The 27,745-nt window shown below is 36.1% G+C and overlaps 2 protein-coding genes across 2 annotated transcripts in view; one reads left to right on the top strand and one right to left on the bottom strand.

Moving 5' to 3' along the window:
- Positions 1–8,337, bottom strand: part of LOC149794947 (WD repeat-containing protein 11-like) — a 117,902-nt gene extending 109,565 nt beyond the window's left edge. Inside the window, exons 1-2 of the mRNA XM_089964609.1 lie at positions 8,176–8,337; positions 4,196–4,265 (exon numbers count right to left, since the gene is read on the bottom strand). Of these exons, the coding sequence (XP_089820735.1) occupies positions 4,196–4,265; positions 8,176–8,240 (135 nt within the window). The 5' untranslated portion in view covers positions 8,241–8,337. The remainder of the gene's footprint in view (positions 1–4,195; positions 4,266–8,175) is intronic.
- A 173-nt stretch (positions 8,338–8,510) lies between these two features.
- The window catches only part of LOC149794946 (phospholipid phosphatase 5-like), a 46,467-nt gene continuing 27,232 nt past the window's right edge, over positions 8,511–27,745 (top strand). Inside the window, exons 1-2 of the mRNA XM_089963736.1 lie at positions 8,511–8,608; positions 26,149–26,254. Coding sequence (XP_089819862.1) covers positions 8,511–8,608; positions 26,149–26,254 — 204 coding nt within the window. The remainder of the gene's footprint in view (positions 8,609–26,148; positions 26,255–27,745) is intronic.

Raw genomic sequence — 27,745 nt, 5'->3', positions numbered from 1 at the left:
TCAATCTTATCACATCACACTGCATGGGACTTCAGAGCACTTCCACCCAAAATCTAACATCAATCTTATCACATCCCACTGCATTGGACTTCAGAGCACTTCCACCCAAAATTTAACATCAATCTTATCACATCCCACTGCATGGGACTTCAGAGCACTTCCACCCGAGATCTAACATCAATCTTATCACATCCCACTGCATGGGACTTCAGAGCACTTCCACCCAAGATCTAACATCAATCTTATCACATCACACTGCATGGGACTTCAGAGCACTTCCACCCAAAATCTAACATCAATCTTTTTGAGAACAACAAGCTTGAGCTCTGTTTGTTACTTACCAATGAAAACTATTATGGAATATCACTCCACGATTTCTGACACACTCAGACATAATAGCCACAAGAAAGATCTCTCAAACTTGCTAACCATCTTTGATTTATCCTGACCTCACTCTCTAACCTTGTTCCCAAAGTGGAATCTACCACGGTTCTTCACATTGTTCAACTCTGCTAAGTTCAAACATCTGGCCAATGTCCTGCTGAAGCAACTATCATACAAGCTAGCTAAGGCTTTGGCAGCAAGAGATCCTTGCTCTGTCCACATATCCAAACTACCTATATTTTCATTCAGACGGTTCAATCATTTTAATGACCCAAGTCAGTTTCATTGCTAAGAACAGGTTTACTTCTAATGACAAGTAGAAAATAACCTTTAGGACCCTCTCATAAATTGCTACAGAGGCAAGGCTACAGGACCGGAAACATGCATGCTCTCTGAATTTACCTGATGTACATTAAGTCCATCTGGTCTGGACTTCAGAGCTCAAGTTAAAACTGATGATAACCAGCATATGGAGCAGCTCCTGGTGGGGTAAGGGGAGGTAATCCAAAAGACTCATTTCCCTTTGTATATAAGAAAGTATAGACAAGACTTTTTCAAGTCTACTGTATTTCATGTATTTTTTGTACCCTTTAACTTTTCATACACATACCAGTTATCAAAATGGTAATTATTTAAATGTATCATAATTTTTCATACATATCACTTTGTATTTTTCAAAAAAATCCATTAAATTATCGGACATAACATTTCTACTAAGAAGATTTACGTTTGCAAAAAAGATCAAAAATAACGTATTGCCATTTTATTTTTACAAAAATTAATGATTAATTGCTGGTGAGAAAATACAATGATTGATGCATAAGTATAGGTGCCCACAGCTTAAGTCACAAAACCAAAATCATACTGCAAATATATATTTATATACATAAATTCCGACAAGTTTAATCATGCAAATGAAGCTGAAAATATGTCACAAGATTCTGTTCAAAATGCTTAGTAAATATTAGCTTGACTGCTTACTATAATAGCTCTCCTGGCCACAACTGACTCATACCCCCTGCAAAAAATCCTGTGGGTGCCCACGTGCATAAGCTCTCTTATTGTCGTTATAATTTCTACTGGATTTTATTAACAAATGGACAAAGGACTTCACAAACCATACCTTTAAATAGTATCGTTAATCAGTTCTCCTTATTAAGCCCGTCACTGTAACAATACACCATGTGAATTTTAAAATGAGTTCGGAAGACCTTTAATGTTTTCTTATCCAACAAAAATTACATCTCAGTACATGCTAAAGTGAAGACCACAGACCATTGGTCAACTAGTCTTATTGTTTCATTATAGTCAAACAAAAATAAAATATAAAAACTTTTGTAAATATGAAAGTCACGGACTCTGTTAAATCAATTTGTAAACATACATATACTATCTTTTAAGTATTTGACGTTCTGTTTTGACTTGGATATAATTAACGTTTTATTGCAGATCTATTCTACAATATACCCCACTATTATCTTTATTGGCGAGTTCGAATAACAATTAATGCATATGATCGTTTGTCCTTATAACATCTGCTGAATGACAATGGCTTCAATAGCACACTGACAGATTTTCATTTCCCTGAAGAGAGCCTCATTTCTCTACTAGCAGCCTCGCTGATTTGACCTCTTCTGTTGATTCTTGCAATCAATCTGGTTTCAACTGGAATAACCCAAGGCGCTAAGCATGCTTAATTACTGTGTAAATAACATTGCATAGCCATGTGGTGTGACAATGTACGTCATAATTAAAACAAGAATGAATTGTTGATTTAGCAGTGTTTATTGATAATGGAATATAGTAGGCTCGTAATACATGAGGATTATCACAACCATCTGGTAACAGACTTTTTTCTCTTTGCAAATGCTACAAATAAAAAGCACACTGAATAAATATGGTCTTATACACTGATAAAATTTTGTTTCATCTCTCTCTCTCTCACATACAAACGTGATTTCAAGTTCTTTATTTTTTATTGCAATTTGATAATGAGATTATTGTTAATGTAAAAATACAAGTTGCGCTTAATTTCCTGACAATGTTGTTTCATATCGTTGTGTACAATTTACCAATAAATAATAACCATAACTAATACATGTTCAAACCATCTTAATCATTTTGCCAACATTAGACAAAATAACAGCTACATATGCTCTACATGTAGACAAGCTTGCACACTGAGACATAATCCTCTCTCTCTCATTCACTGATAACAACAAAAATCTTTGAGTACTTTTATTTTTATTGTAATTAGATTCTTGAGTTGAGAACAGAATGTTCTTGAGGGTCGGTGGTTCTTTCCGGGCATTTCCCGGGTTCTTCCTCCACCATTAATACTGGCTGCCATGTATAGCCTATCGTGTGCTGAAAAATGGCGTTAAACCCCACAACAATAACAATAAGAACAGAATGAGACAGAAAATATATGTTTACTTTGTATGGTTGTATCATTAGGTTGTCCAGTAGCATGTTTTCCATAGAACTTGTTCAGGTATGATCCTTTTATTTTTTGTACATGGTCAGTCAGTACCACCAAATGATAATTATTTATTTTATATATAATTTTTTGTACACTGAAATTAATAATTATTTTTTCGTGTACGAACAATAACGTGAAATATGGTAATATAGTTTACTCTAAAATGTTTTTTCTATCTCAATCCCTTTGATGGTATTTTGAACATTAGCTTGGTATATATATATATTTATATATATATTTATATATATATATATATATATATATATATATATATATATATATATATATATATATATATATATTCTGATTTCAGTTACTAAATTGGGATTTAGGTCTTTGAAGCCATTTCTCCACTTAATGACAGCATCCTTACAAGCATCGTCCAACCCTGATCCACTTACAGACTTAAGAACAGCTGATGTTTTCTGTATTCTATTCTCATAAATATCCTGGAGTATGTTAATAAATAAGAGAATAGGATCCACTACAATTTAAAAATGATCATTGGTTTTTGGTTAGGTTTGGTGCATTTTAGCACAGAGGACAAATAGGTTACTTAGTGCCAAAGCTATTGACATAAAGTGCCTTGCCCAAGAACACAAAATAGTAGTTGACCCAGACAAGTCTGATGGCAGGATTTGAACCAACACCCTTTCAGTCATGAGTGTGGCATGCTAACTTCTAACACTCCACAATCATCAGTCAAATGACTTTGATTCACACAGGGATTGAAACATGTCACTCTGCCTCATCCAATATCCATCTCTGATCTACCCTCTGTTTTTTGGGTGTCTTTCTTCTTAAGTATAATGTGAAGTGGTCAGTGCAACAGATATCATGATCAGCTTTCTAAGAGAAATGAATGAAAACTGATTGATTGCAAATGACCAGATCTATGAATGAGTAGGATCCTGTGGTCGAATGTAGAAAGATATATGATTTATTCAAAAGGCAAAGACTGTGTTTTAAAATGAAGTCTGAATTTTTTTCCCACTTTTGTTTATGTCTCTGCAGCCCTGAAGTATATTCTGTAATTGAAATATTGATATATCTGACTTCTGACATCCTCCTGGGAACTCCAGAAGCAAAAGCAAAAGCTGTTCTCACAATTACTATAGGGGCAACATAACGACAATGAGTTGTTAATTTCCACCCAGTGGTTTAGAAGATGTGTTTAGGAGAAGTGGTAATGGAATGATGGATGGACATAATCACTGATGGATGGAGACTATCATAACATCCCCAACGCTTTCTAAAAGTATGGGGATAATAACAGGCATCTTTAAAAATTAACCAAATATCACTCTCTTAGCCATTTTGTTAACTTACCTGCACAGACTGTGGGTCAATGATGGTTATAAAATTATGACATCCATTTGCAACAAGTCCTTGCCAGCCCCTGAAAAAAACAATATATACCCCATATTTAACAAACTGTTAATAGAGTAACATCAACATTGAAATTTTAAACAATGACCTTTATCTGCCAAATCTTAAAACAGGTAAAAGCCAGTTTATTATGCATAGAATACTGAATTATGGCAGGAACAGCTGTCTTTTAAGTAAGTATGATGTTTTTAACTTCACTGAAAAAGGATATGGTTTTGATCTTTGGAAGACAGTTATATCTCATAGATTTTTCTAAGGGTCATTGGGAATAGCATAGCCTATACACTTCAGGTGAGACTTTTTTTCAACAGGACTTTTCAATGATGACTAAGTTTTAAAGGAGTAATGGTAATGGTAATAACATCATACTGATTACAGAAGCCTGGAAGTCTCAATATATTATTAGAAGCTCCAAATGACCGATTTGGTCATTTTAATGTCAGGCATAATGTTGGTCCTGTCATACATATTTGGCATATATATCAAATTCCAGAGGCCTAATATTATTTCCTATCCACCACCAATAATTCAGTAAAGAAATTTACCAATCAAATAAAATGCTTATTTACTTTAAAACTGTGGTAGACATAGGGAGAAAAAAAATCAAAGTAATTCAACACAATTGTGGGAATACACTGGTCATCCATATAAAAAACATTAACAGTGATACAAAATACTATACCATACCTTCAGATTCAAGATTAAATTATGCAACACAGTATGCAGACAAATGCAAGGTTATGCTACCTGGCTAAAATGATTTAGTCCTCTGATTTCTTACATGCATAACAAGTGACAGTAGTCTATAGCTTTAAATATGCTCTTTCGACTCAGCTGAGCAGTTATAGTGTTCAGTTGTAGCCCCAGGCTAAAAGTGTTGCATGCAACTTTAGCAGGTATTGATATTATCTGCACCAACAAAACAAACTCTTGCACATTCACAGGTGTTTTAAAACTTAAACTGTACATGTGCTCTTATGTTATCTGGGTTATTTTTAATTGATTTATAAATGTTTTTGACAACCAGTTTCTAGTGAAGTTTTAGAAACTACTAAAAACTTGAATCTGTGTGTGTGTGTGTGATTTGGATTTTTAACACAGCTTTAACAATTTTTCAGTCATATCACTATGATGTCTGCAGTGTGGTAGTTTATAGTGATGTCTAGAACTGGGGCATCATGCTATAGACATGTAGCATGATGTCCCACCCAGTCACATTATCATGACACCAGGCTGACCTGTCCAAACACTAACCTCTTAATGCTGAGCGCCTATCAAGGTAGCTGTTAGTACCATTATTGTAAGTCTTTGGTATGACTTGGCCGGAGATCAAACCAACAACATCCCCCATTTAAGACAGATGATTTGAGATGACTGACAATTGCTTTTGAACCTGTGCCTTGCAATTTTGCTATTTCGATGTATCATGAAAAATAATCAGTCACCAAGAGATATGTTTGACCATTCAGTTCAATCAAGTCTGAAGCAGCTCGTTGCCAAGGTTAACTTGGAAATTCATTTGGTATCATTGGTCAAGCTTGATCTCTTGTGTTTTTGATGCAATTTTGGCAAGATTTTACCAAGTGTTCTAGCTGAGTACTTAGTCCTTTCCACCAAACTGACATTTTGGCGCATTCTTGGCATTTAACTATGCCTTGGTGACCATTGTGATTTCTCTCTAATATTTCTTTTCTAAGTGATTCTGGTATGACCAGGCATGTACCTTTCATTAAAAGACCATTTTGTAAATTTACCTCTATCTGCCAAGTAAAGTTTTCCATCAATAGCAGATTTCCATGTTCACAGAACAAGACAAAGTTGTTTTCAAATTGAATCATTTCAATATTCAGACTTTATTTGTTCAAGTTTAGTATTTGAGGCGGGCAAATTACTAACTATGAAATCAACACTGGCATTAGTTTCAGCCTCAAATTCTCTGTCACTCTCAGAGTAATAACTTAAAGGTGCTCTGGATGGGGCATTGGCAGTTAATAGATTTTTGCCAGCAACATGAACCATACAAAAGTTGAATCTCATCAAACGCATTCTAAAATGCTGAATTTTGGGGGTAAATCTCATAAAATTTTTGTGTTCATTAGTGGTACTAATGGCTTATGGTCAATTTCAAGTTTGAATTGTGACCCATTTAATTAACTACTGAAGCATTCACATGCCCAAGTGATTGCAAGGGCCTCTTTTTCTATTTTGAACATTGTGTTGCTCAGTTTCTGACATACATAGCAATGCAAACTCAGAGTGCTTCTGCAGATACAGCTATTTCTCTATTTCGATCATAAAGTTGGTGAAGGTATCATTCTTGCTTGATATCTCTAAAAGCTTGTTCTTGATCTGGACCCCAAGTCCACGAGTTTTTACCTTTCAAAAGCTCACATAATGGTTTTGATTTTTCTGCCAAATTTGGACTAAATTTGCCAAGCTGATTTGCCATACTAAAAAATCATTGTATCTCTGTTATGCATTTTGATGTTTCCATTTCAGTTATAGCTGTGACTCTTTCGAGATCAGGTCAGCAACCACTTTTGTCAACAACATGCCCAAGAAACATAATGTATGGTGAAAATTCACACTTTTCATCATTCATAGTGATGCTGGCCTTTTGAATTGATTTAATGACCATTTCTAGTCTTTTGTCATGCTGTTTCTGTGTTTCCCCATTAACAAGAACATCTTCCATATGACAGAGTGTTCTCTCATGTCACTCCGGAATTTCTGACATAATTTTCTGAAAAAATTCAAGTGCTGAACTGATTCCAAATGGAAGGCAATTAAAATAAAACCTACCAAAAAGAGTAATTAAAGTTGTAAGGTGACATGAATCTTCTGACAGGTTTATCTGACAAAATTCTAATTCAATTCTAAACACTTCCATAAATTACTCTTTGATACCAACAATATTAATTTTTAAACAAGTGCTACTGTTCTTTTTGTAGATGTCCAATGAAAAGTAGGATCTCAGCAAATTTGACAATGAATCTGATACCACTGCATACATCTATGAACTTAATGAAATTTACCAAATGACCAAAAGGGATATACACTTTGCTATGATGACATCTGCACCATTACATTAGAATGACAAACATAATAAAATAGAATTAAGATACAGGTATAGCATATAATCTACAACATTTCTTCAACTATGCATTGACACTTCGGTTAATGAACAATTCAAATTGTGATCAAATAAAGTGGTAACCACCATGGCAATATCTTTATTGCTAACATTATTGTTCTAAGGCACACATTTCTATCTTTTAAATAAATTACTTATTTAACACGTAAATATTAAATAGGTTTTCTGGGTTACAAGTATTAGGGCAACTTCTCCCATTTGGGGTGACATTTCCAACCATCCTGGGGCAACTTCTCCAGATATGTTGGGGCGAGTTCTCTATTTACCTTATATATTATGATAGGTTTGTGTGTCTTGCTCATCATGCATGTTGTAATGCCTCTTTTGTTTTATGTCGGTAAAAAGTTCATTTGAGCTTATGTTGTTGTACCGTTTACGTTAAATAAATCTTATCTTATCTTATCATTGCCAGGCTAGGTGGCTGAAATTGGAACTGTCGCCGAGAGCACAACCACTTGACCGCCATCGTTATAATAGGCCTATGTGAAATATCAAGTACATACCATGACTAACGATTTGGTATCCGTCTCTTTTCATTTATCTGCAATTACTAGTGGAGCCAACAATAATGTCGTATAAATAAATCAAGAGGCGAGGAACCAGTTCTAAATGAACCATTTTACTACATGTAAGACATAGCACATGTTGATTTTGTTTAGGTGCTCACAACAGAAATATCAGCGTCAGGTCTTACATGTAGGACTAAATTCACCCATAACCCATAAAACAACTCAACGTGGGGACTTGCCTCCAGCCATTGCCTTACCAGTCACAAGCACCTTTGTTTTGGTTGTGCAAAACTCCAGAAAAAATTTTTGTTGACAGTTTCATTACAAAAACGTATTTTTTTACTATATATTCTCTTTGATTTAGCTTAAATTGATAGTGGCATCAACTATCTTTCCTTCTTCCTCCCAACTGCCATCAAGCGACACATGTACACAATGTATAAGTCAAAAGTAACGGCAAACTTATTTTAATTGTAAATAACTACAAAAGTCACATGTGATTCATATAAAATAGATAATATTTCGACTATATATTAGATTCTAAATTTGAGTATTGCTAAATGTATATGATTACATTGGTTTCACAAACTGAATGCAAAAGTATGTGTTACTTTTGGCAGAGCTGCACTCGGCAGACGGCATCATTAAAGGGAAATTACTGTTTTTGGAGTGTGGCAATTGTGTTCGTTTGTGAGTTCTCATTGTTTAATTGTTTGAATGACAATATCAGTGGTAAAAATCCAGTCCTTAGATTACTGACCAAATTATTTTAAGTATTTTTTCTATTATTTTTTTCAACCACGTAGCAAAACGTTGGTAGAATCCATGGTCTTCGTAAAGGTGTCACTGATAGAACTTTCTCCATAAAGAAACTGCCATACAGTTTCCGGTAGGGGTGGGTATGGGGTGCCAGTGCGGGGTAGGCTCATATTTATTTGTGCTGAAACTTCTCACCCAACCCCCCATTAAATAGTCGCCCCATATTTGACCATTTTTGCTATATTTCGATTACTAGAAACACTTAAAGACGTTAACAAAAAAAAAAAAAAAAAAGAAATACACATATCGATGTAAACACCGAAAACATGATTTGTATTTGAATAATAATGGCCATTGAAAAAAAAAAACGTTAATTGAACTGACTTTGCTATGAATTGTTTAGTTTGTGTCGGTTTCTAGTTCAATTCATGTAATGACACACTTGTCGTATCGTATTTGCTGCATATAAGTCGATGCGGAGTATAGGTCAAATCAACAAATTTGGAAAAATTTTCATCCTTCATCCTTATAGAACTCGATGCAGAGTATAAGATGAGGCCAGATCAACACCTTGGATTGTGATTTTTAATTCGTTCCACACAGCATCACGAATTTTATCCTACCTGAAACTCGGTAACCTTTCCATTCAGGATCATTAAATGTAACTAAAAGTACTTAATTTGTTTCACAAGAAGTATTTTAAACGTATTATGTGATTTTAGCTACATATAATGATGGTGACCTGAAGATTTATCGAGTTACAGATAGGACAAAACTTGCATGCTGTGTGAAATTAAATTATAATAACTTCTGGTTTCATAAATATTAAAAGTATCACTGTATGCTATTTCAGATTATTACTAATAGGGAAATTGCATTAATAATACTAAAATGCATTTTCTGGGGGTTGGGGGATGAGAGAAGGATGCGAATGTATTCCATGGCATGTTTCATTTTGCACCTCGTGATCAAAATCAAATATGGTCATATATATGAGAGAGAGAGAGAGAGAGAGAAAACAAAGTTCAGCTCTTCATGGAATTTTTTGGTTCTTGTTTAACTTATTGCCCCCATGTTGCTGAAGCTTTTTGTCAAAGAGAGAAAACATTTATAAATGAAACAGTAAATGTAAACTTTGAAAATAAATACCATACTCCTTTAGGGTTTAAATATTCACAATAGTTATATCCATATAGTCTCCATTAGGTTAAATCCCAAGAATGACCAGTTTGCATCTCTCTAATTTTCTTTGCAAGTATAATGACCTCTCCATTCCCAACAATTAAGATTTTGTTTAAAATGCATGTACTCTTCCTGTACTTAGGCGGGAATTGTATTTGATTGTTGCTCATGCTAGACGTACTTTAAATTGCTGTCAGTTCTGTCGGCAAGTTAAAAAATGTCACTGGCAGAGAAATTTACAATAGTAACCATCTGACATATTCTTTAACTATATGGTACGGTATTCATAATACCCATGGGTAGCCTCATTTATCTATTGGTAGCCTCGCTAATCGGATCTGGTCTGTGTTGACCTCAGACAGGTGTTATCTTGGAATGACTGAATACAGCCATGGCTTATTTAATTAGCATGTAAATACTACTACAAAGCCATGTCATCCTTTTAATAATGGAAGTGGAAACAAAAATGTGAAGGGATCACTTAACTAGTGGTATTAATTGATGAAGTAATATAGTACTACAATTGTACACAAGTAAAATCAGTCATCAGGTAAGTGAACAATACAGATTTACAATCATGATTACATCTATGTCTGTCTGTCTGTCTCAGTGGGTTATATGGAATATTTGATCATTAAGTGCAAGAAGAAAATTGTGATGGAATATGTCTTTTTCATGGTTATTCATCTTCTAACTTGTAAATTCATATGTAATTAAATTTAAACAATGCATATTACAAACAACATACATTACTGGTGCATGCTGCTTTAGCGCAATTACATATGATCTGTGTTAATTTTTAATACTGATGATCATATAATTGTTTAAAATACTTACTGTGGGATCCTATATTTGTTCATAATTAAATTTTTTTGCACATTATTTTTTGTACTCCTGGAGAATTATTTTCCATAAGAGAAATATGATAAAGTGATTCGGATCACATAATCCATATATAAGTCAATTTAGAGTATTAGACAAAGCTAAGATTTTCTGGTCAGAAAGTATAGGCCTGCAAATACAGTACATGATTGGACAGGTATGATAAACTGGAATGCTAGATGATTAGGACTTGCTGATTTCAGACCATATGAAATATTAAAAGAAAAAATAATGGAACGCACATCTCTGATATAACATTTATTACTGTTTTTGAAAACATGGTAAGAAAATGTAAAAGCTTATCATATGGTTTTAAATTTACATTGATAGCTTTTAGGAAAGTTCTAGCTGAAATCAGAACAAAATATAAAGAAGCTGTTGCATTTAGATTTCAACCAGAATAACTTTCCAGTGTTTCAATCAAGAAATTATGAAGTTAACTTTTAATAGATCAGGTCAGTAACCACATTATCAAAATGTACTGCATATAAATTGACTTCTTACTTACTGATTTCTCAAGCAGATTGTGCTTTCTTCGCATAATATTTACACACAAACAATTCCATGAATAGTTATTGATGATTAAATTGTAACACGTACTTTACCATTATCATGAAATTTTTACCTGCTTTTATCGTTAAAATTATGTCTTTTGAGTGAACTTTATAACCATTTAAAATACAAATTTAATCCATTGAATATTAATTTTGGAACACACACATACACTATAATAACACCTCCATGTAACCAGTGTATGCAAAATTATTTCAAGTCAGCATTTTTTTTCTTTGCTTTGGTAGAGTATCCACTTTCAGTAATGATATGCATACATTTAAATAATACATTATAAATTCAGCTAAAGAAAGCCACTTCCAGTGCTCACTGCATTTGTATATAGGGTTTCTTTAGTATAAAGAAATATTCTACATAAATCTATATATAAAAAAGGAATTAACATGCTCAAACCAGTATATTTAGACAAAACAGGTACCCAAAACATTAACATATTGATACTAATATATATATATATATATATATATATATATATATATATATATACGAAAACACATCAACTGCTTTGATTATTTCTAGTAATTTGCAGAACATTAAATGATACATTATGAATTTGGAGAGCAAAAGTTAACATAGTGCTTTAAACAAAGATTAAAATTGGTTTTTTTATCTTATGAAATCCATAAATTGAAGTGAATATAGACATTTGCTATTGACGTATGATATTGCATGGAACTAAATAATATTTTTACAGGACCCCACTTTTCTTTGTTTTTAGTATACAAGTTTTATTTAGTTTATTACATAATACACAGTATTTTATAGCATGATTTGAATGTAGTACAATATGCAGGATAAATATTAATTCTAAATAAATCTGACAGAAGCATTATAATACTTGGCTTGTCATTTAGTGTGAATTGGCCCATTATTTGGTCTGAATCAGCCAGTAATTTGCATGAATAAAATCAGCCTGTTACCATTAAATGGCCAATCCTAATACAAAGAATGCAAGTAAAAAGTATGAAATTACCCAGTGCTCAACAAATTTTCTTTTTACACACAGGCCCTGGGCTAGGGACTTAAATAAAATCACAAGCCCTGACTGAAATTTCACAAGCCCAGACTCCATTTTCCATATGACCAAAATTTCCCCTTTTTTAATATTGTCACACAATGTTGCAATAGCTACAATTTGGATATAAATTCAATAGGGTTCAGAGGGGTTTGAAGGTAATTCAAGCGTCATTAGTGTTCATCACTACACTCTAGGGACTGGATGGTCCTGGTGTTCAAACATCTCTGCTGGATTCTCTGAGTGAATCCTGGTCAGAACCGAGTTGACATATGATATGTTGTTTGCAGAATGTGCAAAACATTAATAACCCCCTCCCATCTTTTTTATCTTTTTACACTGGCATGCTTCACAAAGTAAAACTCTGTCTGCCAAGACTTTTGAAATTTATTTTTGTTGGGCTTTGCTGATAGCTAATTGCTTCCAAAATCAGCTTAAAAATTATTTACATTTGAACATTATTCTGACAGCTGAAATGATCATGCTTTTCATTATATATAAGAAGTAAAATCCAACCCCAAAGAAATGATGCCACTGTTCACAAACTTGCCAGAAATATAATACACATATCTTAAACACACATTCAAGGTAGTGCCGCTCCGGTGGCCTAGTGGTTAGAGTGTTCTCATCAGAAGCGGAAGGATGTGGGTTTGAACACTGACCGAGTCATACCAAAAATGGTACGAACAGCTGCCTTGCTTGGCGCTCAGTATTAAGAGGTTAGTGTTAGGACCGGTCGGCCTGGAGTCAGGATAATGTGACTGGGTGGGACGTCATGCTACATGTCTGTGGCACGATGCTCCAGTGCTATACCACTATAAACTGCCACACTGCAGACATCATAGCAATATGACTGAAAAATTGTTAAAGGTACGTTAAAATCCTAATCACACACACACTCACATTCAAGGCAATAATATGTAATAACTTTTGTTCTTGTATAATCATCAGGCATCTCTTTGATTTACCTATAGTAGGTTGTTCCACTTCCCGAACCACTCCGGTGGCCTAGTAGTTAGAGCATCTGCCCCGGATGCGGATAGTCATGGGTTCGAACCCTGACAGAGTCATACCAAAGACTTCTAAAAATGGTACTAACAGCTGCCTCTCTGGGTGCTCAGCATTAAGAGATTAGTGTTTGGACTGGTTGGCCTGGTGTCGGGATAATGTGACTGGGTGGGAAATCATGCTACATGTCTGCTACATGATGCCCCAGTGCTAAACATCACTTTAAACTGCCACACTGCATACATAGTTGCGATATGACTGGAAAATTGTTAAAGCTACATTAAAAATCTAAATCATACACACGGTTCCACTTCCTGATTCTACCTGTGTAAATTAGCACAATGGGCTCACCCACTGCAGCCTTCAAACGCATTTCACTCGCTGTTTTCAGCCAATTTAGTAATAGGTGAAATGTTGGCTTAACCTGACCTCTCTGTTTTTAAATCATGACTGTTTACCATTTATACATGCATATACTTTGGGGGCATTTTTTTGAAGATTGCTGAAAATTGTGTTTTCTCGAAACAGAACCATGTCAGGAGGTTTGGGAGTACAAAATGACATTATTAGTACGAGATGCCATGCTTCAGTTTGATTAAAATCAGGTTTCAATTTCATGTAGTCACAGCGATGATCTGATTTTGATTGTGACGTGTTAGGTATGTCAACATCTTGAAAAGACATTAACATCAGCTCGATCACAGTTTCCTCAGGCAAATTAAATTTTGTTTCGACAAGCCTGATGAGCACCCCACTTAGAATGCAGGACAGGTCCAATTTATAATTAGAGTGGCATTGGGACATTGGTTTCTTTGAGCACTATATGAAAGTGCCAAAAGTATTCACCAACATTACATATTTACTTTACCCTGTAATGATACAGATGATTCAGGAAAACATTTATAAAAAATAACTATGTATGATGCATTCTTTATCATTATTTAATATTTACACATAAATAGGTTCTCAGATTATTTTGTTCCACCATACAATGAATTAATTTGACCGGACAGATGAAGTAATGAACATAAAATGATTCAAGAATCCAGTCCTCTCCATATGCAAAGTGAGTCCTCTAAATTAAAGGATAAATGCAGTTTGGAAGGTATCATGCACATACATATGACAGAACTAGGATATCAAGCCAGTATATTTACAATATTTTATCAGTACATTGGATTCTAAGCCAGTATTTTCTTTTATATGCATAAATGTAAAATAAATAAGTGCATTTTTTTAACATATTATTTATTCTCTTCTTATATAATAAAATGACAAGTTTTAACATTAATAGGATTTAGATTCTGATATTTCAATAACTAATACGAGTCAGCATATTGTCCATTAAAGCCCCAATGCCACCTTTTATAATAAATTTCACCATTCTTGCAATCTAACTGACGTTTGGAAGGAAGGAAATGATTTGTTAGAAAAGCTATGCGACATAAACCGTTCTTTTTGAAATACTGAAGATGTTATGTTTAAACGACATTCAAATATTCAGTTTAGAATTAAGAGTTGCCACCCCTTAATTCAGTCAACCAATCTTATTCCGGAGTGCTCCAAAAGTAGTGATGTACATTTGACAAATTCTGTTAGTGACTAATCTAATAGCAAAAACATTCACACATGGTGCACAAATCGAATTGAGAGCATAGAAAGATAGGCATGCCCACTTTTTTTTAAGGAGATCTGAGAAGAAAAAGCATGCATTAGATAAAAAAATAACACTTGGGTGAATACTGGTGGTCAGCTGGGGTGCTGGAATATACACTGAAGTACAAACTTGGGCTGAAGACAGTCATAACATGGTGTTAGCTTCCTATATTTACAATGGTTACATCATCAAATTTTGTGTTGCAGCTTTCCACAAAAATCGATTCACCCACAGATGTTGCCAGTCAACATCTGATTAATTTGTACACTATGAAAAATGGCAGGGTTTCTCAGTTCGAGAGAGAAATTGTATGGCTCATAATGTGATGAAACGTTGATATCATCAGGCTTTAATGAACTAAATGATGTTTAAGACCAATACCTTTCATGATTCATTATTATTTAGATGACTAGGCATATACTACTTTTTGCACTTAATGGTGGTATTGAGGCTTTAATGAAAAAGGAAGAGTTGTTTCTGCAAAGATTTTTCAATAGCATCCAATAGCATTTTTAGTTATCTTCATAGTTATACTGTCTGGTGTCCACTGATGACATTCACTGTTATTAAGCTTCACACTTAACAGGCTGTCAGTAGTTCTCTGGTTCAGATTTCTCAATGAATCACTTTGTATTTTATAAAGAATGGAAAATGTCCTCACTTTATCTGCAGTAGAATGTTGTAATGATAAGACAACAATGATCAGCCTGCAAAAAACTTCTACCTTCAGTTTCCTGTTGCTGGATTTGTACGGTTGATGACTTCTTTCCAGTAGTCCTCCAAAATTATGTTCACTCTATGGAGGATGTTCCTGACTTGGACTTAAGATGTATTTTTGAGTCTCATCCTCAAGGACTTCTTTCTTTTCATGGTTCAGATACATCAATCTGTTGGTGGGTTACACCACTGTAAATTTTAATTAAAAAGAGATTAAGATTGAGTTAGACCTTAAATAAACAATGAAAAGTACATGTTGTATTTATGCTTTCATGAACAATTTATTTTTGAGTCTCATCCTCAAGGACTTCTGTCTATTCATGGTTCAGATACATCAATCTGTTGGTGGGTTACACCACTGTAAATTTTAATTAAAAAGAGATTAAGACTGAGTTAAACCTTAAATAAACAATGAAAAGTACATGTTGTATTTATGCTTTCATGAACAATTTATCCCAACTTTGAAATTAATTTTCTTGTAATACTTTATACTATTAAATACAGCAGTAAGTATGATTTAGAGAATGAGAATAATAATGATGGAGGATATATTACTCGTCTTGCTATCTATTTATCTATCTGATAATAGAATGTAGACTTGTTTGGTGTTCAAATAATCTGTTCAGCCTCATACTTCATCATAGTGCATGTAAATTAATTACATGATTAGTCAAATAGGGATCACTGAAGTATGGTTGGTACAGCTGAAAAGAATAAACCACTTAAGGATATGATACATACACCAAACAAGTAAATACCGGTACAAATTCTGGCTTGTTAAAACCTCACTCATTGTTTCACTTTTGTATATACATGTCCTATCTTATATTTTAAGTTCAGAACAATTCACTCTTTATCATACATGTCCAATCAAGTACAAACAAGAACAACCAAGTGACATCATTATATGCATTGTGCTAGAAAAGTAGTAAATTGCTTATGTCAGATTTTATTTTGTTTTGTATCATTTCTAAAACAATTACAAATCATAATTTTTGGGGGGTACACCAATATATACACTGAAAACTTGTAAATACTTGTTTATTTTAGTGTATTTCAGTTTTTAAGCATATTTGTGTTTCTATTAACACTATGTAATGCCAAGAACAAAAAAAAAATGTCCCGATTTGTATTACAAAACTGACCATATGTACTATGGATGCAGACTAAGTGACTGATATTATTAATATTATTATATCAGTATCTCCAATATTGTTCTAAAAGAACAATTTACATAGTAATGTTAATAGATAACAGAACTGATAGAATGACTCTTAAAATATACCATCATGTCTCCATATGCACTGTGACTCATCATGATCTGCCCTCTTAAAATATACTATCATGTCTACATATGCACTGGGACTCACGATCTGCCCTCGTAAAATATACCATCTTGTCTCCATGTGCACTGGGACTCATCATAATCTGCCCTCTGATTTTAACAGTAATTTGCAGAATTATCTTTGGTGAATGAGGTAGATGATCGTGCCTTTTAAGATTTATATGAATTAGGCCCTCCATGGCTGTGAGTATCTTTGTCAGTAAGCACACACCCTCCATTTTGAGAAAGCTAATATTATCATGGGAGAAGTACAGTGTATTGTGTATATTGTATGACTTTAACAGGATGATGGAAGATAGGATCAATAGAGAGAAATGCACAATGTACAATGCAACAGCTTGATGGCATAGATAAATATGATGAATATTTGTTTTTAAACAAAATTAGCTATATTTCAGAACATTTTACTACAGTCTTCACTTGTATAACTAATCATATATTTTTTAAAAATTTTAAATCAACAAAAGTATATGGAATTATACCAGGTTATGAGACAGTAGCAGGTAAATGAAAATGGTTCACTGAGAATGGTAATTTCTTTTTTTAATTCATATCAAGGAAATAAGCATTCGCTTCTCATTAATTTAATATTACCTTAGCTTTATGAAAATGTGAATATAAAAGTTTTTATGGATTACCTTGGTTACCAGTTTTGGTACCAGATGGTAATTAGGTTTAATTTGTTTTCTTTCCTTTGTTTAACTAACTAGAAAGCACAAAGCACACATGAGCTTTCAGTCAAAGTGCTTTGTACAAGGAAAGTAAATACTCTTGAGTGTTGCAAATGGTAGGCTTGATATTTCATCTAATTGCAAAAGACTGACTTTAAATAAACCTGGGATAATTTGTTGCTTGAATTATAATTATTTTATGGAAATAAAAAAGGATGTAAATGTTCCTTTGTATGAAACAAACCTTGATGGGTATTAGTACCAGAAGATGTATCATCCAGTGTATAATGCAGGCTGGAAACATTTTCTCCTTTAGTATAAAGTAAACCTTGAAGGGACTTAGTACCAGTAGATATATCATCCAGTGTATAATACGAGCTTGAAACATTCTCTCCAGGTACTGTTTAAAGTATATAAAAAAACATATTGCTATTATTTTTCATTTTCAGTGAGTCCTAGATATGTAATGAAGTAGATGTGATCAACAACTCTTGCTGCAATGATGGGACCAAATTTTCAATTCAGATCTGAGATTGTTATAAGAGTGATTTTAATAGCCTTTTTTTTGTAAGTTGATTCAGAAGTTGGTTTTATCATGATTCATCACCAACAGTATTTGGAAGGGATGTCCTTTTATGTGTTTCCTCATGTGTTTTTTGTTTTTATCCTTGTATGTTTATTTGTGCATTTATTTGTTCCATTGTTTGTTCAGTATATGATATGAATCCTACAGCCAACAATGTATATGTCAGGCTGCATAACTATTTGCATCTTATGCCAAAACTAATGAAGAAAACCAAGATTCATTTTGTCCGGGCATCTGACAATCAGTGTATATCTGTATATATCTTGTGTACTATTTGTCCTCATTGTATCGAGACTTTATAGAAGATATCTCTGGGTTTTTTAAGTGAAATAATTCCTTATATCTGGTTTTTAAAAAAATTAGATTTTCTTTTCATGATATATTTTCAGGCAAATACCGTCAGTTTGCATGAATTTGTTTTTCCATTCTGATTTTTAGCAATTAACAGCTGTACTACTACATTGATAAAAAGAAGTTATACAATAATTTAGGACAGCGACTTTTTTATAGAATCTGATTTAGATTGTACATATAATGCTTCAAATTGTGTATTTAGTCAATTATTGAATCTTTTCATTGGAAGACAGTTTTTATTTACACATTTCTTGCACAGATTTATGTAGTGAATGTTGCATGGGCAGGGGTACTGTATTAACATGGAAACAGTTATCAGACTTAAGAGTGTAACATCATTAATCAACATACTTTATTGATTGTGATTTTACCTGAAGGATTTCGGTTTGTAGCTTTGTTTATTTCAGTATTCAGATTTGAATGTTTGTATGTTGGCGAGATTGAAGTCAGTTTCAGTAATAGATGTTGCACCCTAATCTTGATTGTCACTAAATTTTGGTTTGCAATTACATTATTAAATGCCTGATTTCTCCATAATTTTTAGACATTATTTATGACTGTGATGACTATTCAAATTGGTACTTAATTTTATTACTATATGTAATTGAGAGTTTCTCATCGAATGTAACAAATGTACAATGCTGTATTGGCGACACGGAATATCAAATAGCAACAGGTCAGGCTAGTTCAGTCACTGAGAATTTGTATGATCCATGTTAAAAATTAATTTAAAAAAATAGAAGCAACATTTTTTCTTTTGGCATTTGTTTTTAGGCATTGTTGATATCAAGGTACCTTCTCATTTATTCATTACATAAAAGGGTCAGTAAACGGTCAACAGTCTTGCACTAAGTTTAACATATGTTCATCCTGATAGGAAGAAAGAGAGAGGAAGCAAGGAAGAGAGAGAAGAAAAAATAAAATAGTTCTAAATATGGAAATACTGGTCTGAGTAACATACTTGAGGACAGATATACTTCCTAAATGGAAACAAAGCAGTTCCAAAAGTGATATTGCCACTGTAGCAATAAAAATGTTATCACCATCATGGTAATATAATATTTCTCCCATTAATACAATTCACGGTCTCATTATTAAATGTATATTAAATGATTTTGCATGTGTTTAATTAACATATAAAAAATTGTTAAATGCAACCTACTTTCAGTGAATTGGTAAATGTTTTGGCAGAATCATTTCTAATACAGCTATTATGATCCTACAGGTCCTAAACACATTAATCTGTATGTGTAGTCCTAAACCCATTAACTTTCTTGCATACCACATACATGTTTTAAAGAGTTGCACATCTCTACCAAAAGTTATTGGTCTACTTTGACAAGGGGAGTACATGGTAAGGTTTCCAGTTCTATAATGGTTATGCACGTTTGCATAGAATCACAGAACAAAGACCACACAATCTAACCAAGCACACAAGTGTTGCAAAAATGATAGAAATATTGAAAGATTTAGCTTTGAATAACACTAAATCATAGGTTAAATTTGGCTCACACTTTTAAATAAGCTTATTTTAAATTTCGGTAACAAGTCTTAACAATTTAATACTGTTTAACCAGGAAAGTTTATCTTATGAAAATGCATGTTAGAGGGACTTTCTCCTTCAAATACGTTCCCTGATCACATTAGGGATATAAGACTGCTACCTCTCGAATCCAGCCCTACTAAAAGACGAAAATTCGTCTTTTCTGTCTATCTCATATAGACCAAAGTGCAATAACTCTTGCCCCTTACCTCCCCTTGTCACTGCCAGGTGTCACTAGTTTTTAAGCTTCGCTTGTACTGATAACACGTACATTATACCTCCAAACAATCCAAGCCATCTTAGCGTTAAATTGGACCATCCGAAGTTAAATTTGGATTTATTGCGTTGGACAATCATTCTTCTACACGTCGTATACATTATTTTTACATTTTTTTAAAAATTGAGTGACTTTGTCACCCTTATGGATTTCGTCTACTGAAGACCATGTTACACACACTATCGCTGAACTCATGTTGTCAATTAAGAGTTAACGCGACACTGACTAATTTCGCTTACTCCATTAGTAACGGTTGTGGTATTAGCGAATTAATAACATGCTGAATTGCTAATCTGTGCTTTGTTTTCTTTTCTTGTGTTGTTTTAGTAGAAATGTCAACCAAATGCATGAAATGCAAAACGTTCAAAGCAAAAGAAGACAACCATGACTCTTGTATTGTATGTACCAAGTGTACATCATCTATACCATGCAGCGTGTGTAATACTTGGACAGAGCAAATGTGGGCTGATGTAGTCCAGAAGGCAGCAAAAGGGAGGGATAGACGGAATAAGTCGAAGAAAGATAGCATTGATGTCCTCAGTATACATCCGAAGACAGCCTCCATTGCGAGTCTTGTGGGGGACGTTGGGGTCCCCCCTCCACCTAAAGTTCGTCGTTTGCAACTGTCAGCCACAGTAACATCAGCGGCAATGGAGGAAAATGATGTTGACAGGGTACAACAGTCCACCTTTGAACAGATGCGTCGTTTGATCCAGGAAACGACGACGCAGCTATTGACATCAGGCCAGACATTACCCTTATTTCCCTCGCTCGCTTCCACAGCTTTTTCTGACTCTTTGGGGGAATGTTCCCCCAATTTTAGGCTGCCCAGTGGGCGTAAGTCCCCCCGCATGTCCGAGCATGGCCTTTGGGCCTGTAAGTCAGGATGCATGGGTTTTTTACTGGATCCATCGGATCCATTTCATTATACAACCTCTATGTCACCGGCCATCCAGCTATCCCAGCATGGGGACCCTATTGCTAAAACGATCAGACCAAATATGATTTATGGTGATCTTAGTGATAAATCCGTCCGTCAAGCTGTACCGCCGGCAACATACCAATACTATGGCGGAGATTTTAGTGAGAAATCTGTCCGTCCAGCCAGGCCATTGGAGCAGCCGGTAACGGTGATAGCAGGACCGTCGCCAACATTCAGGCCGACCACAAGCCAGACAAACCAGCCGGCAAGGCCGGCTGTCCATATGTTCTCGGCTTATCCACAAGGGAGAGTTAGTGACAGTGTCAAGGATGACGGAATCACGTCATCTATGCCACCTGGTATGATCTATCCAGAAATGCAGGCTATTCCAGAACACGACTCAGCACACAGTGAGGGTGACGAAACTCCTGCAAATCAGCCCTACACAGATCCAACCATGGAACAGACTGACTTTGGCTTCAAGGTGGCAGTGGAAGAAATTTATAGGGTGTTGGCAACTTCAGAATAACCTCCACCTCCTACTGCCACTCAAGACTACAAAGTTAAGACGTCTGTAGATCTTGACGGGGAGGAAGAGACGCCGTCCTTCCGGCTCCTTCCCCAGTCGGCAAAAATTAAGAAGATCAGTGATCGTCTATCAGGACGAATAGGTGATTCGGGGAATGCTAAGGCGTTCTTTTCAGAAAGCCAAGTACCAGCGACGTTCTCGTGTCGCTGGTACAAAACTCATTCAGACGCCTTCATTACGGATCTTCCGGCCCTGGACAAAAATATGGCAGCAGTTCACATGTCCACTCTACTGTTTTACAAAGTGGACAAAAATGTGTTCCATGCCACGTCAAAGCTAGTCCGGAACGTAGTCGCTATGTCTTCAATGTTAGACTTGGCTTCATTAGCCATTTTCCGACTCGCAGAAAAATCCGACAATGACCACGCTTGGGAAGCGATGGCCCGGATTGCTAGAGTTATTAACAGGGCAGCTCACCATTCCATGGCTAATGCGTTGACTGCTTCTGCCAACTTAGACCTGATACGATGTGACGCATGTCTGCAGTCCACGTCGCTCAAGCCCCATCATACTCTGGCTTTACGGATGACTCTGTTTCGGTCGCCTTTACTCTTTGGAGGAAAAAATGAAAAAGTTCGGAAGCAGGCAGCTCAGGAACTGCCCCTCCAACTCGCCACCCAACCCTCGCAGGCGTTTAGAAAAAATCCCCTGCCACAGCGGAGGGATGATTGGCGGACCAGGGACAAGGGATCCTTACAATCAAATGTGCAGTATAGATCCCAACCCAATGCCAGGAGACAACAGTCTAATCAGGCTAGGAGGCAACCATACAGAGGCGGTAAGAAACAAAGTTTCTCCGTCTTCAAGCCTCCTAACTCTAAAAGCTGACATACCCTCCCCCCACCCGCGGACAGCCTACCTGTGGGCGGCCGCCTCCTGCATATTCAGGACCACTGGACCACCTTTTTCCTCAAAACGATTGGGTGATCCAGGTCATTTCGGAGGGGCTTCGGATTTCATTTATTCAACCCCCACCCCTGTCCTCCTCTCCCCTCTTCACGGACGTACCGTCCGATCGGGAGAAGGATACCTTTCTACAACAGGAGATACAGTCGCTCGTAGGAAAACGGGCGGTGGAGATTGTGAAAAAACAGCAATCACCGGGGTTTTATTCCAGGCTGTTTCTTATCCAGAAGGCAAATGGCAAGTTGAGGCCGATCATCGACCTGAGTCGCCTCAACCAATACATTTTACCACCGAAATTCAAGATGGAAACAGCAAGATCAATCCGTCTTTCCATCCAGCTTGATGAGTATGCCGTCAGTCTAGATATGACCGACTCATATTTTCACGTCCCTATCCACCCCGCGTCACGGAAATTTCTCCGATTCGCTTACCGCGATGCGGTTTATCAGTTCCAGGTCCTACCCTTTGGCCTCAACGTCAGCTCTTGGGCTTTTACCAAGGTTATGGATTGCGTCGTCACCCTGTTCCGCTCGACTTCATCTACAGGGATGGCAGTGTCCTTGGACGACATCCTCCAGAAACATATGGTAAGTTCTATTCTGCTCAAAGGCAGAAACGATCTTTTAGCACTTTCAGATCATCTAGGCTTTCTCGTGAACTGGAAAAATTCCGATCTCTGTCCATCCCAGCATTTTGTCCATCTGGGTATGGAGTTTCTCACCGATCTGAATCTGGTACGGCTTCCTCGCGCTCGCTTAATCCGGATCGTCGAACTCGTCGAGTCCGTTTCCAACAGGACGTGGCTTTCAGCAAGAGAATTCTTGCAACTCTTCGGATTATTCAATGCTGCGGCGGACTTGATCCCGCTTGGCCGTCTTTTTATGCGTCCCTTACAAATGACGTTACTGGCACAATGGCGCCCCTTTTCAAGTCCCCTCAATCAAACAATAATGATCATGCCCAAGATACGATCATTCCTGTGTCAGTGACACAACCCCGGTTGGCTGTCCACGGGGATTCCTCTGGAGATGCCCCAAGCGAAGATAACGGTTTGTACCGACGCCAGTACCTACGGTTGGGGTGCCCACCTGTTGCCAGACTTCGCTACAGTCAGCGGCACGTGGGAGCCAGGGGAGAGGCCTCTCCACATCAACCTTTTAGAAATGAGGGCTGTCATCAATGCCTTTCATTTCTGGAAGGATCAACTCTCAGGAAAAACTGTCCTCACTATGTCAGACAACTCTGTGGTGGTGACTTACCTCCTCAAACAAGGGGCAGCAAATCACCAGACCTGTGCATTCTGATCTGGCAGTTTCTACGTTGGTGCGACAACCTCCACATCAGCGTCTAAATCAGACACATTCCCGGCAGACTCAATGTCTTGGCCGACACTCTATCCAGGAAAGGTCAAGTCATTCACACGGAATGGTCACTCCATCAATCAGTCTTTCTTCGGATTTGCACACTTTGGGGGCGTCCGATGATCGATCTTTCTGCGACAAGGTGGAATCACAAGTTGCCCATCTTCATCTCTCCAGTTCCGGACCCAGAGGCTTGGGCCATGGACGCTCTGTCAATCAGCTGGGAGGGGTTGTGGGCATTCGCCTACCCTCCCATGGTTTTGGTACCGAAAATAATCCAGAGGTTAAGGGGTCAGAACTGTCGGATGATTCTGATTGCCCCTCTCAGATGGAACAAGTCCTGGGTCACCGATCTACTCGATCTAGCAATAGATCTACCCAGGAAGATTCCAACCAGCCCAAATCTTCTCAAACAACTGCGGTCACGGGTGTTCCACCCCTGCCCGGACCATCTTCTTCTTCACGCTTGGCTCTTGTCCAGACAGCCTTGCGAGACAAACAATTTAAACCTTCGATTGTGGAGAGAATCTCAAGAGCAAGAAGGCCCTCCACTCTGAAGGCTTACAAAGGAAAGTGGCGTGTTTACAGGGACTAGTGCCATATCAATAACATCGTCCCTTTGAATGTCTCAATCCCTCAACTGGCCGACTTTTTTTCTCTGGCTTTTCGAGGAGAAACAGTTGGCCCCAATTACTATCAAAGGCTACCGCTCCATGATATCAGACACATTACGCCATCATGGTAGATGTGATGTTGGGCATAACAAAGATCTGTCAGATCTTTTAGCCAATTTTGATTTCAATCGACTATCTTCTTAACCGTATATAGGGGTCACATATCACGGGACCCTAGGCTGTGTTGCTGATGAAATTAGGAGAACGGTTTATCTTTCAAATGGGGAATCCAGCCATCATTCCCTAGAAGGTACCCGGGGTGGAGGTAGGATGCTCAGCATTTCCTCCTCCTATTACTTATTCTCCTAACGTTAATGTGATTGGGGAACATATCTGAAGGAGAAAGCAAATTTTTAGTAAACTATGTTTCTCCGAGAATACTTACCCGATCACATTACTTAAAAACCCTCCCAACCACCCCGCTATGCGAGGATCCTCGTATAATATGTATCACTCAGCTTAAAAAACTAGTGACACCTGGCAGTGGCAAGGGGAGGTAAGGGACAAGAGTTATTGCCCATTGGTGTATATGAGATAGACGGAAAAGATGAATTTTCGTCTTTTAGTAGGGCTGGATTCGAGAGGTAGCAGGCTTATATCCCTAACGTTAATGTGATTGGGTAAGTATTCTTGGAGAAACATAATTTACTAAAACTTCGCTTTCAAATAGTGGGACTCAATTCTGATGAACTTGATTGGTTTATGACATACACCTGAACAGACATATACCTTAACAGATGTTTACACATACATGAGTTAAGACAGATCATTCATTTAAAATGCAGCAGAGTTATTTGAATCTGTTGCATGCCCATGGTAGAACATTATAATTTATAATATTTTACAGTGTTTAAGTTTAAATAGATTCACAGATTTGTTGATTTAGGCGAAGCATACAACTTTAAGTCTGATAATAGGCAGCGAAGGTTTTAACAGTATAAATGTGTTGCTATTAGTGTAAACAGTTATTTTCCCTGGAATGGCCTCACAGACTGCAAAATTGTATTGCTCATTACCAAGACAATTTTCTGATATATATGAACTCTTCTCAACTAAGTTAAATTAAATGAATGCATAATTGACTCAAGTTTGGATTAATTTAAAGTAGATAACGCACACAAAATGTGTCATGCTTGTTGTTTCTGGGTAAGAGAATTTACTCATATTAAAATATTGAAATATTTTACAATAATTCACTTTACATTTCAGCTGGTCTGATGATGCAAAGCCATTTTTTCGTAAAATTCAGCCAGAAGAGTATTGGCTTTACAAATTTCCCAGCACATCCAGCTACTATCCCAGCTGGCTTTTGTGGGTAAGATTGTAAAGAACATTTTATTCACTGCCATGTACATGGTTAACATTTGATAACTCTTGTTATGTTACACACATTCCTATCATAGCCAAGAAAATGTTTGAGCTGAGCAGAGATTTACAGATCCACTTGCCTGACCCCTAGGACATTACAAATACACTTGCCTGATTCCCAGGACAAGCCAAAATTTGGTTTGAGGCAAGCTCAAGTTTGCAAGGCACTTGTTTATGAGCAAGTCCACAAATTTGAGAGAGGGATACAAGATAAAAGAAATTTAATTTAAAAGTCAGTGGTCTGGTTAAAATCTATAAAACACTAGCTCTGTGCAAACTATTTTAGTGACAAGGGGTCATGTCTTGCAAGTTTTATACCCTACGATCTCACCGCAATGCATGTATTAGATTAGCACCATTATTGCGATGTAGCACATTCTTCTTCTACATAACTGGCAGTTTCTTTCATCTAGTGTATGTGACAATTCCATCTTGTAGTTATTGTCAAGGTCAGTTTCGCATTTTCTCACACAGATATGATAAAAAGAAATATATGTATATTTAGCTGATCAGTTACATTGTAATACTTCCACTAATATTTCCACATATCTGGGATTTGCTGACTTGCAAATCCTTAGTTAGCCTTGGGCAGTTTGTCAGATTGACAAGTTGAATTCTAAACAGTTGACGGAACAAAGGTTGTTTTATACCTGTCACCAATTTTATGGTGAATAGGTGTTAATTGTTAATAATACAACACACAAAATTTCTTTGAAAGGTGTGTTCGGAAATTAAACTAACAATTAACAACCAGGAGGATTTTTTACAACTATGAATGAAGTTATGAAAATGTAGCATACACAAGCAGTGTTTATGATCTATTGTTTATGTGATAATTAGAGGAGACTGATACATACTTACTGCTTTGGCAAACAATTAAGTGGACAAAAGTAAGTGTTCTCAAATCATTCTCACTAGTAGGATTATCAAATATTTTGATGCATGTCACCAATTTGTAGGAGACTAGATGATGCTTGTTAAGTAAATGGATAAAATCAGTGTTTACAAATAGTTGTAAACAAAAATATATCAGTAGTTTACTTTAATTATTTCTCTCTTCTTTACTTGAAACTGTAGCTATTTCCTAACCTTTTTCTATTTTTCCATTTATCTGTCTCTATACCCATCCATGTCTGCATTTCCTCTTTGAACTGTATGTACATTCACTTTCTAATCTACATATCTATCTAGTTTTATTAGATGGCATTTTAAAATTATTTTCAGGTTTTCATGTTAGGCTTTTGATACGAAAGGGCTAAGTTTGACTTGCTTGGGTCTGTACAGCAACACAACAGGATACATTCCCAGGCTATTCATTATTTGATTTGTAGGAGTACATTGTTTTCTCTACACTGCTTTCATATATAACCCTAGTCTATACCAGTATAGGGGAAAGATTACAGTCCTCACCCTCCTTGATTTGTCTGCAGCATTTGAC

The sequence above is a fragment of the Sinohyriopsis cumingii genome, chromosome 7 (genome assembly GCF_028554795.1).
Source record: "Sinohyriopsis cumingii isolate HCF-2022 chromosome 7, ASM2855479v2, whole genome shotgun sequence".
Taxonomy (NCBI): domain Eukaryota; kingdom Metazoa; phylum Mollusca; class Bivalvia; order Unionida; family Unionidae; genus Sinohyriopsis; species Sinohyriopsis cumingii.
The sequence above is the reverse complement of the archived record's forward strand: the minus strand, read 5'-3'. Positions and strand labels throughout refer to the sequence as shown.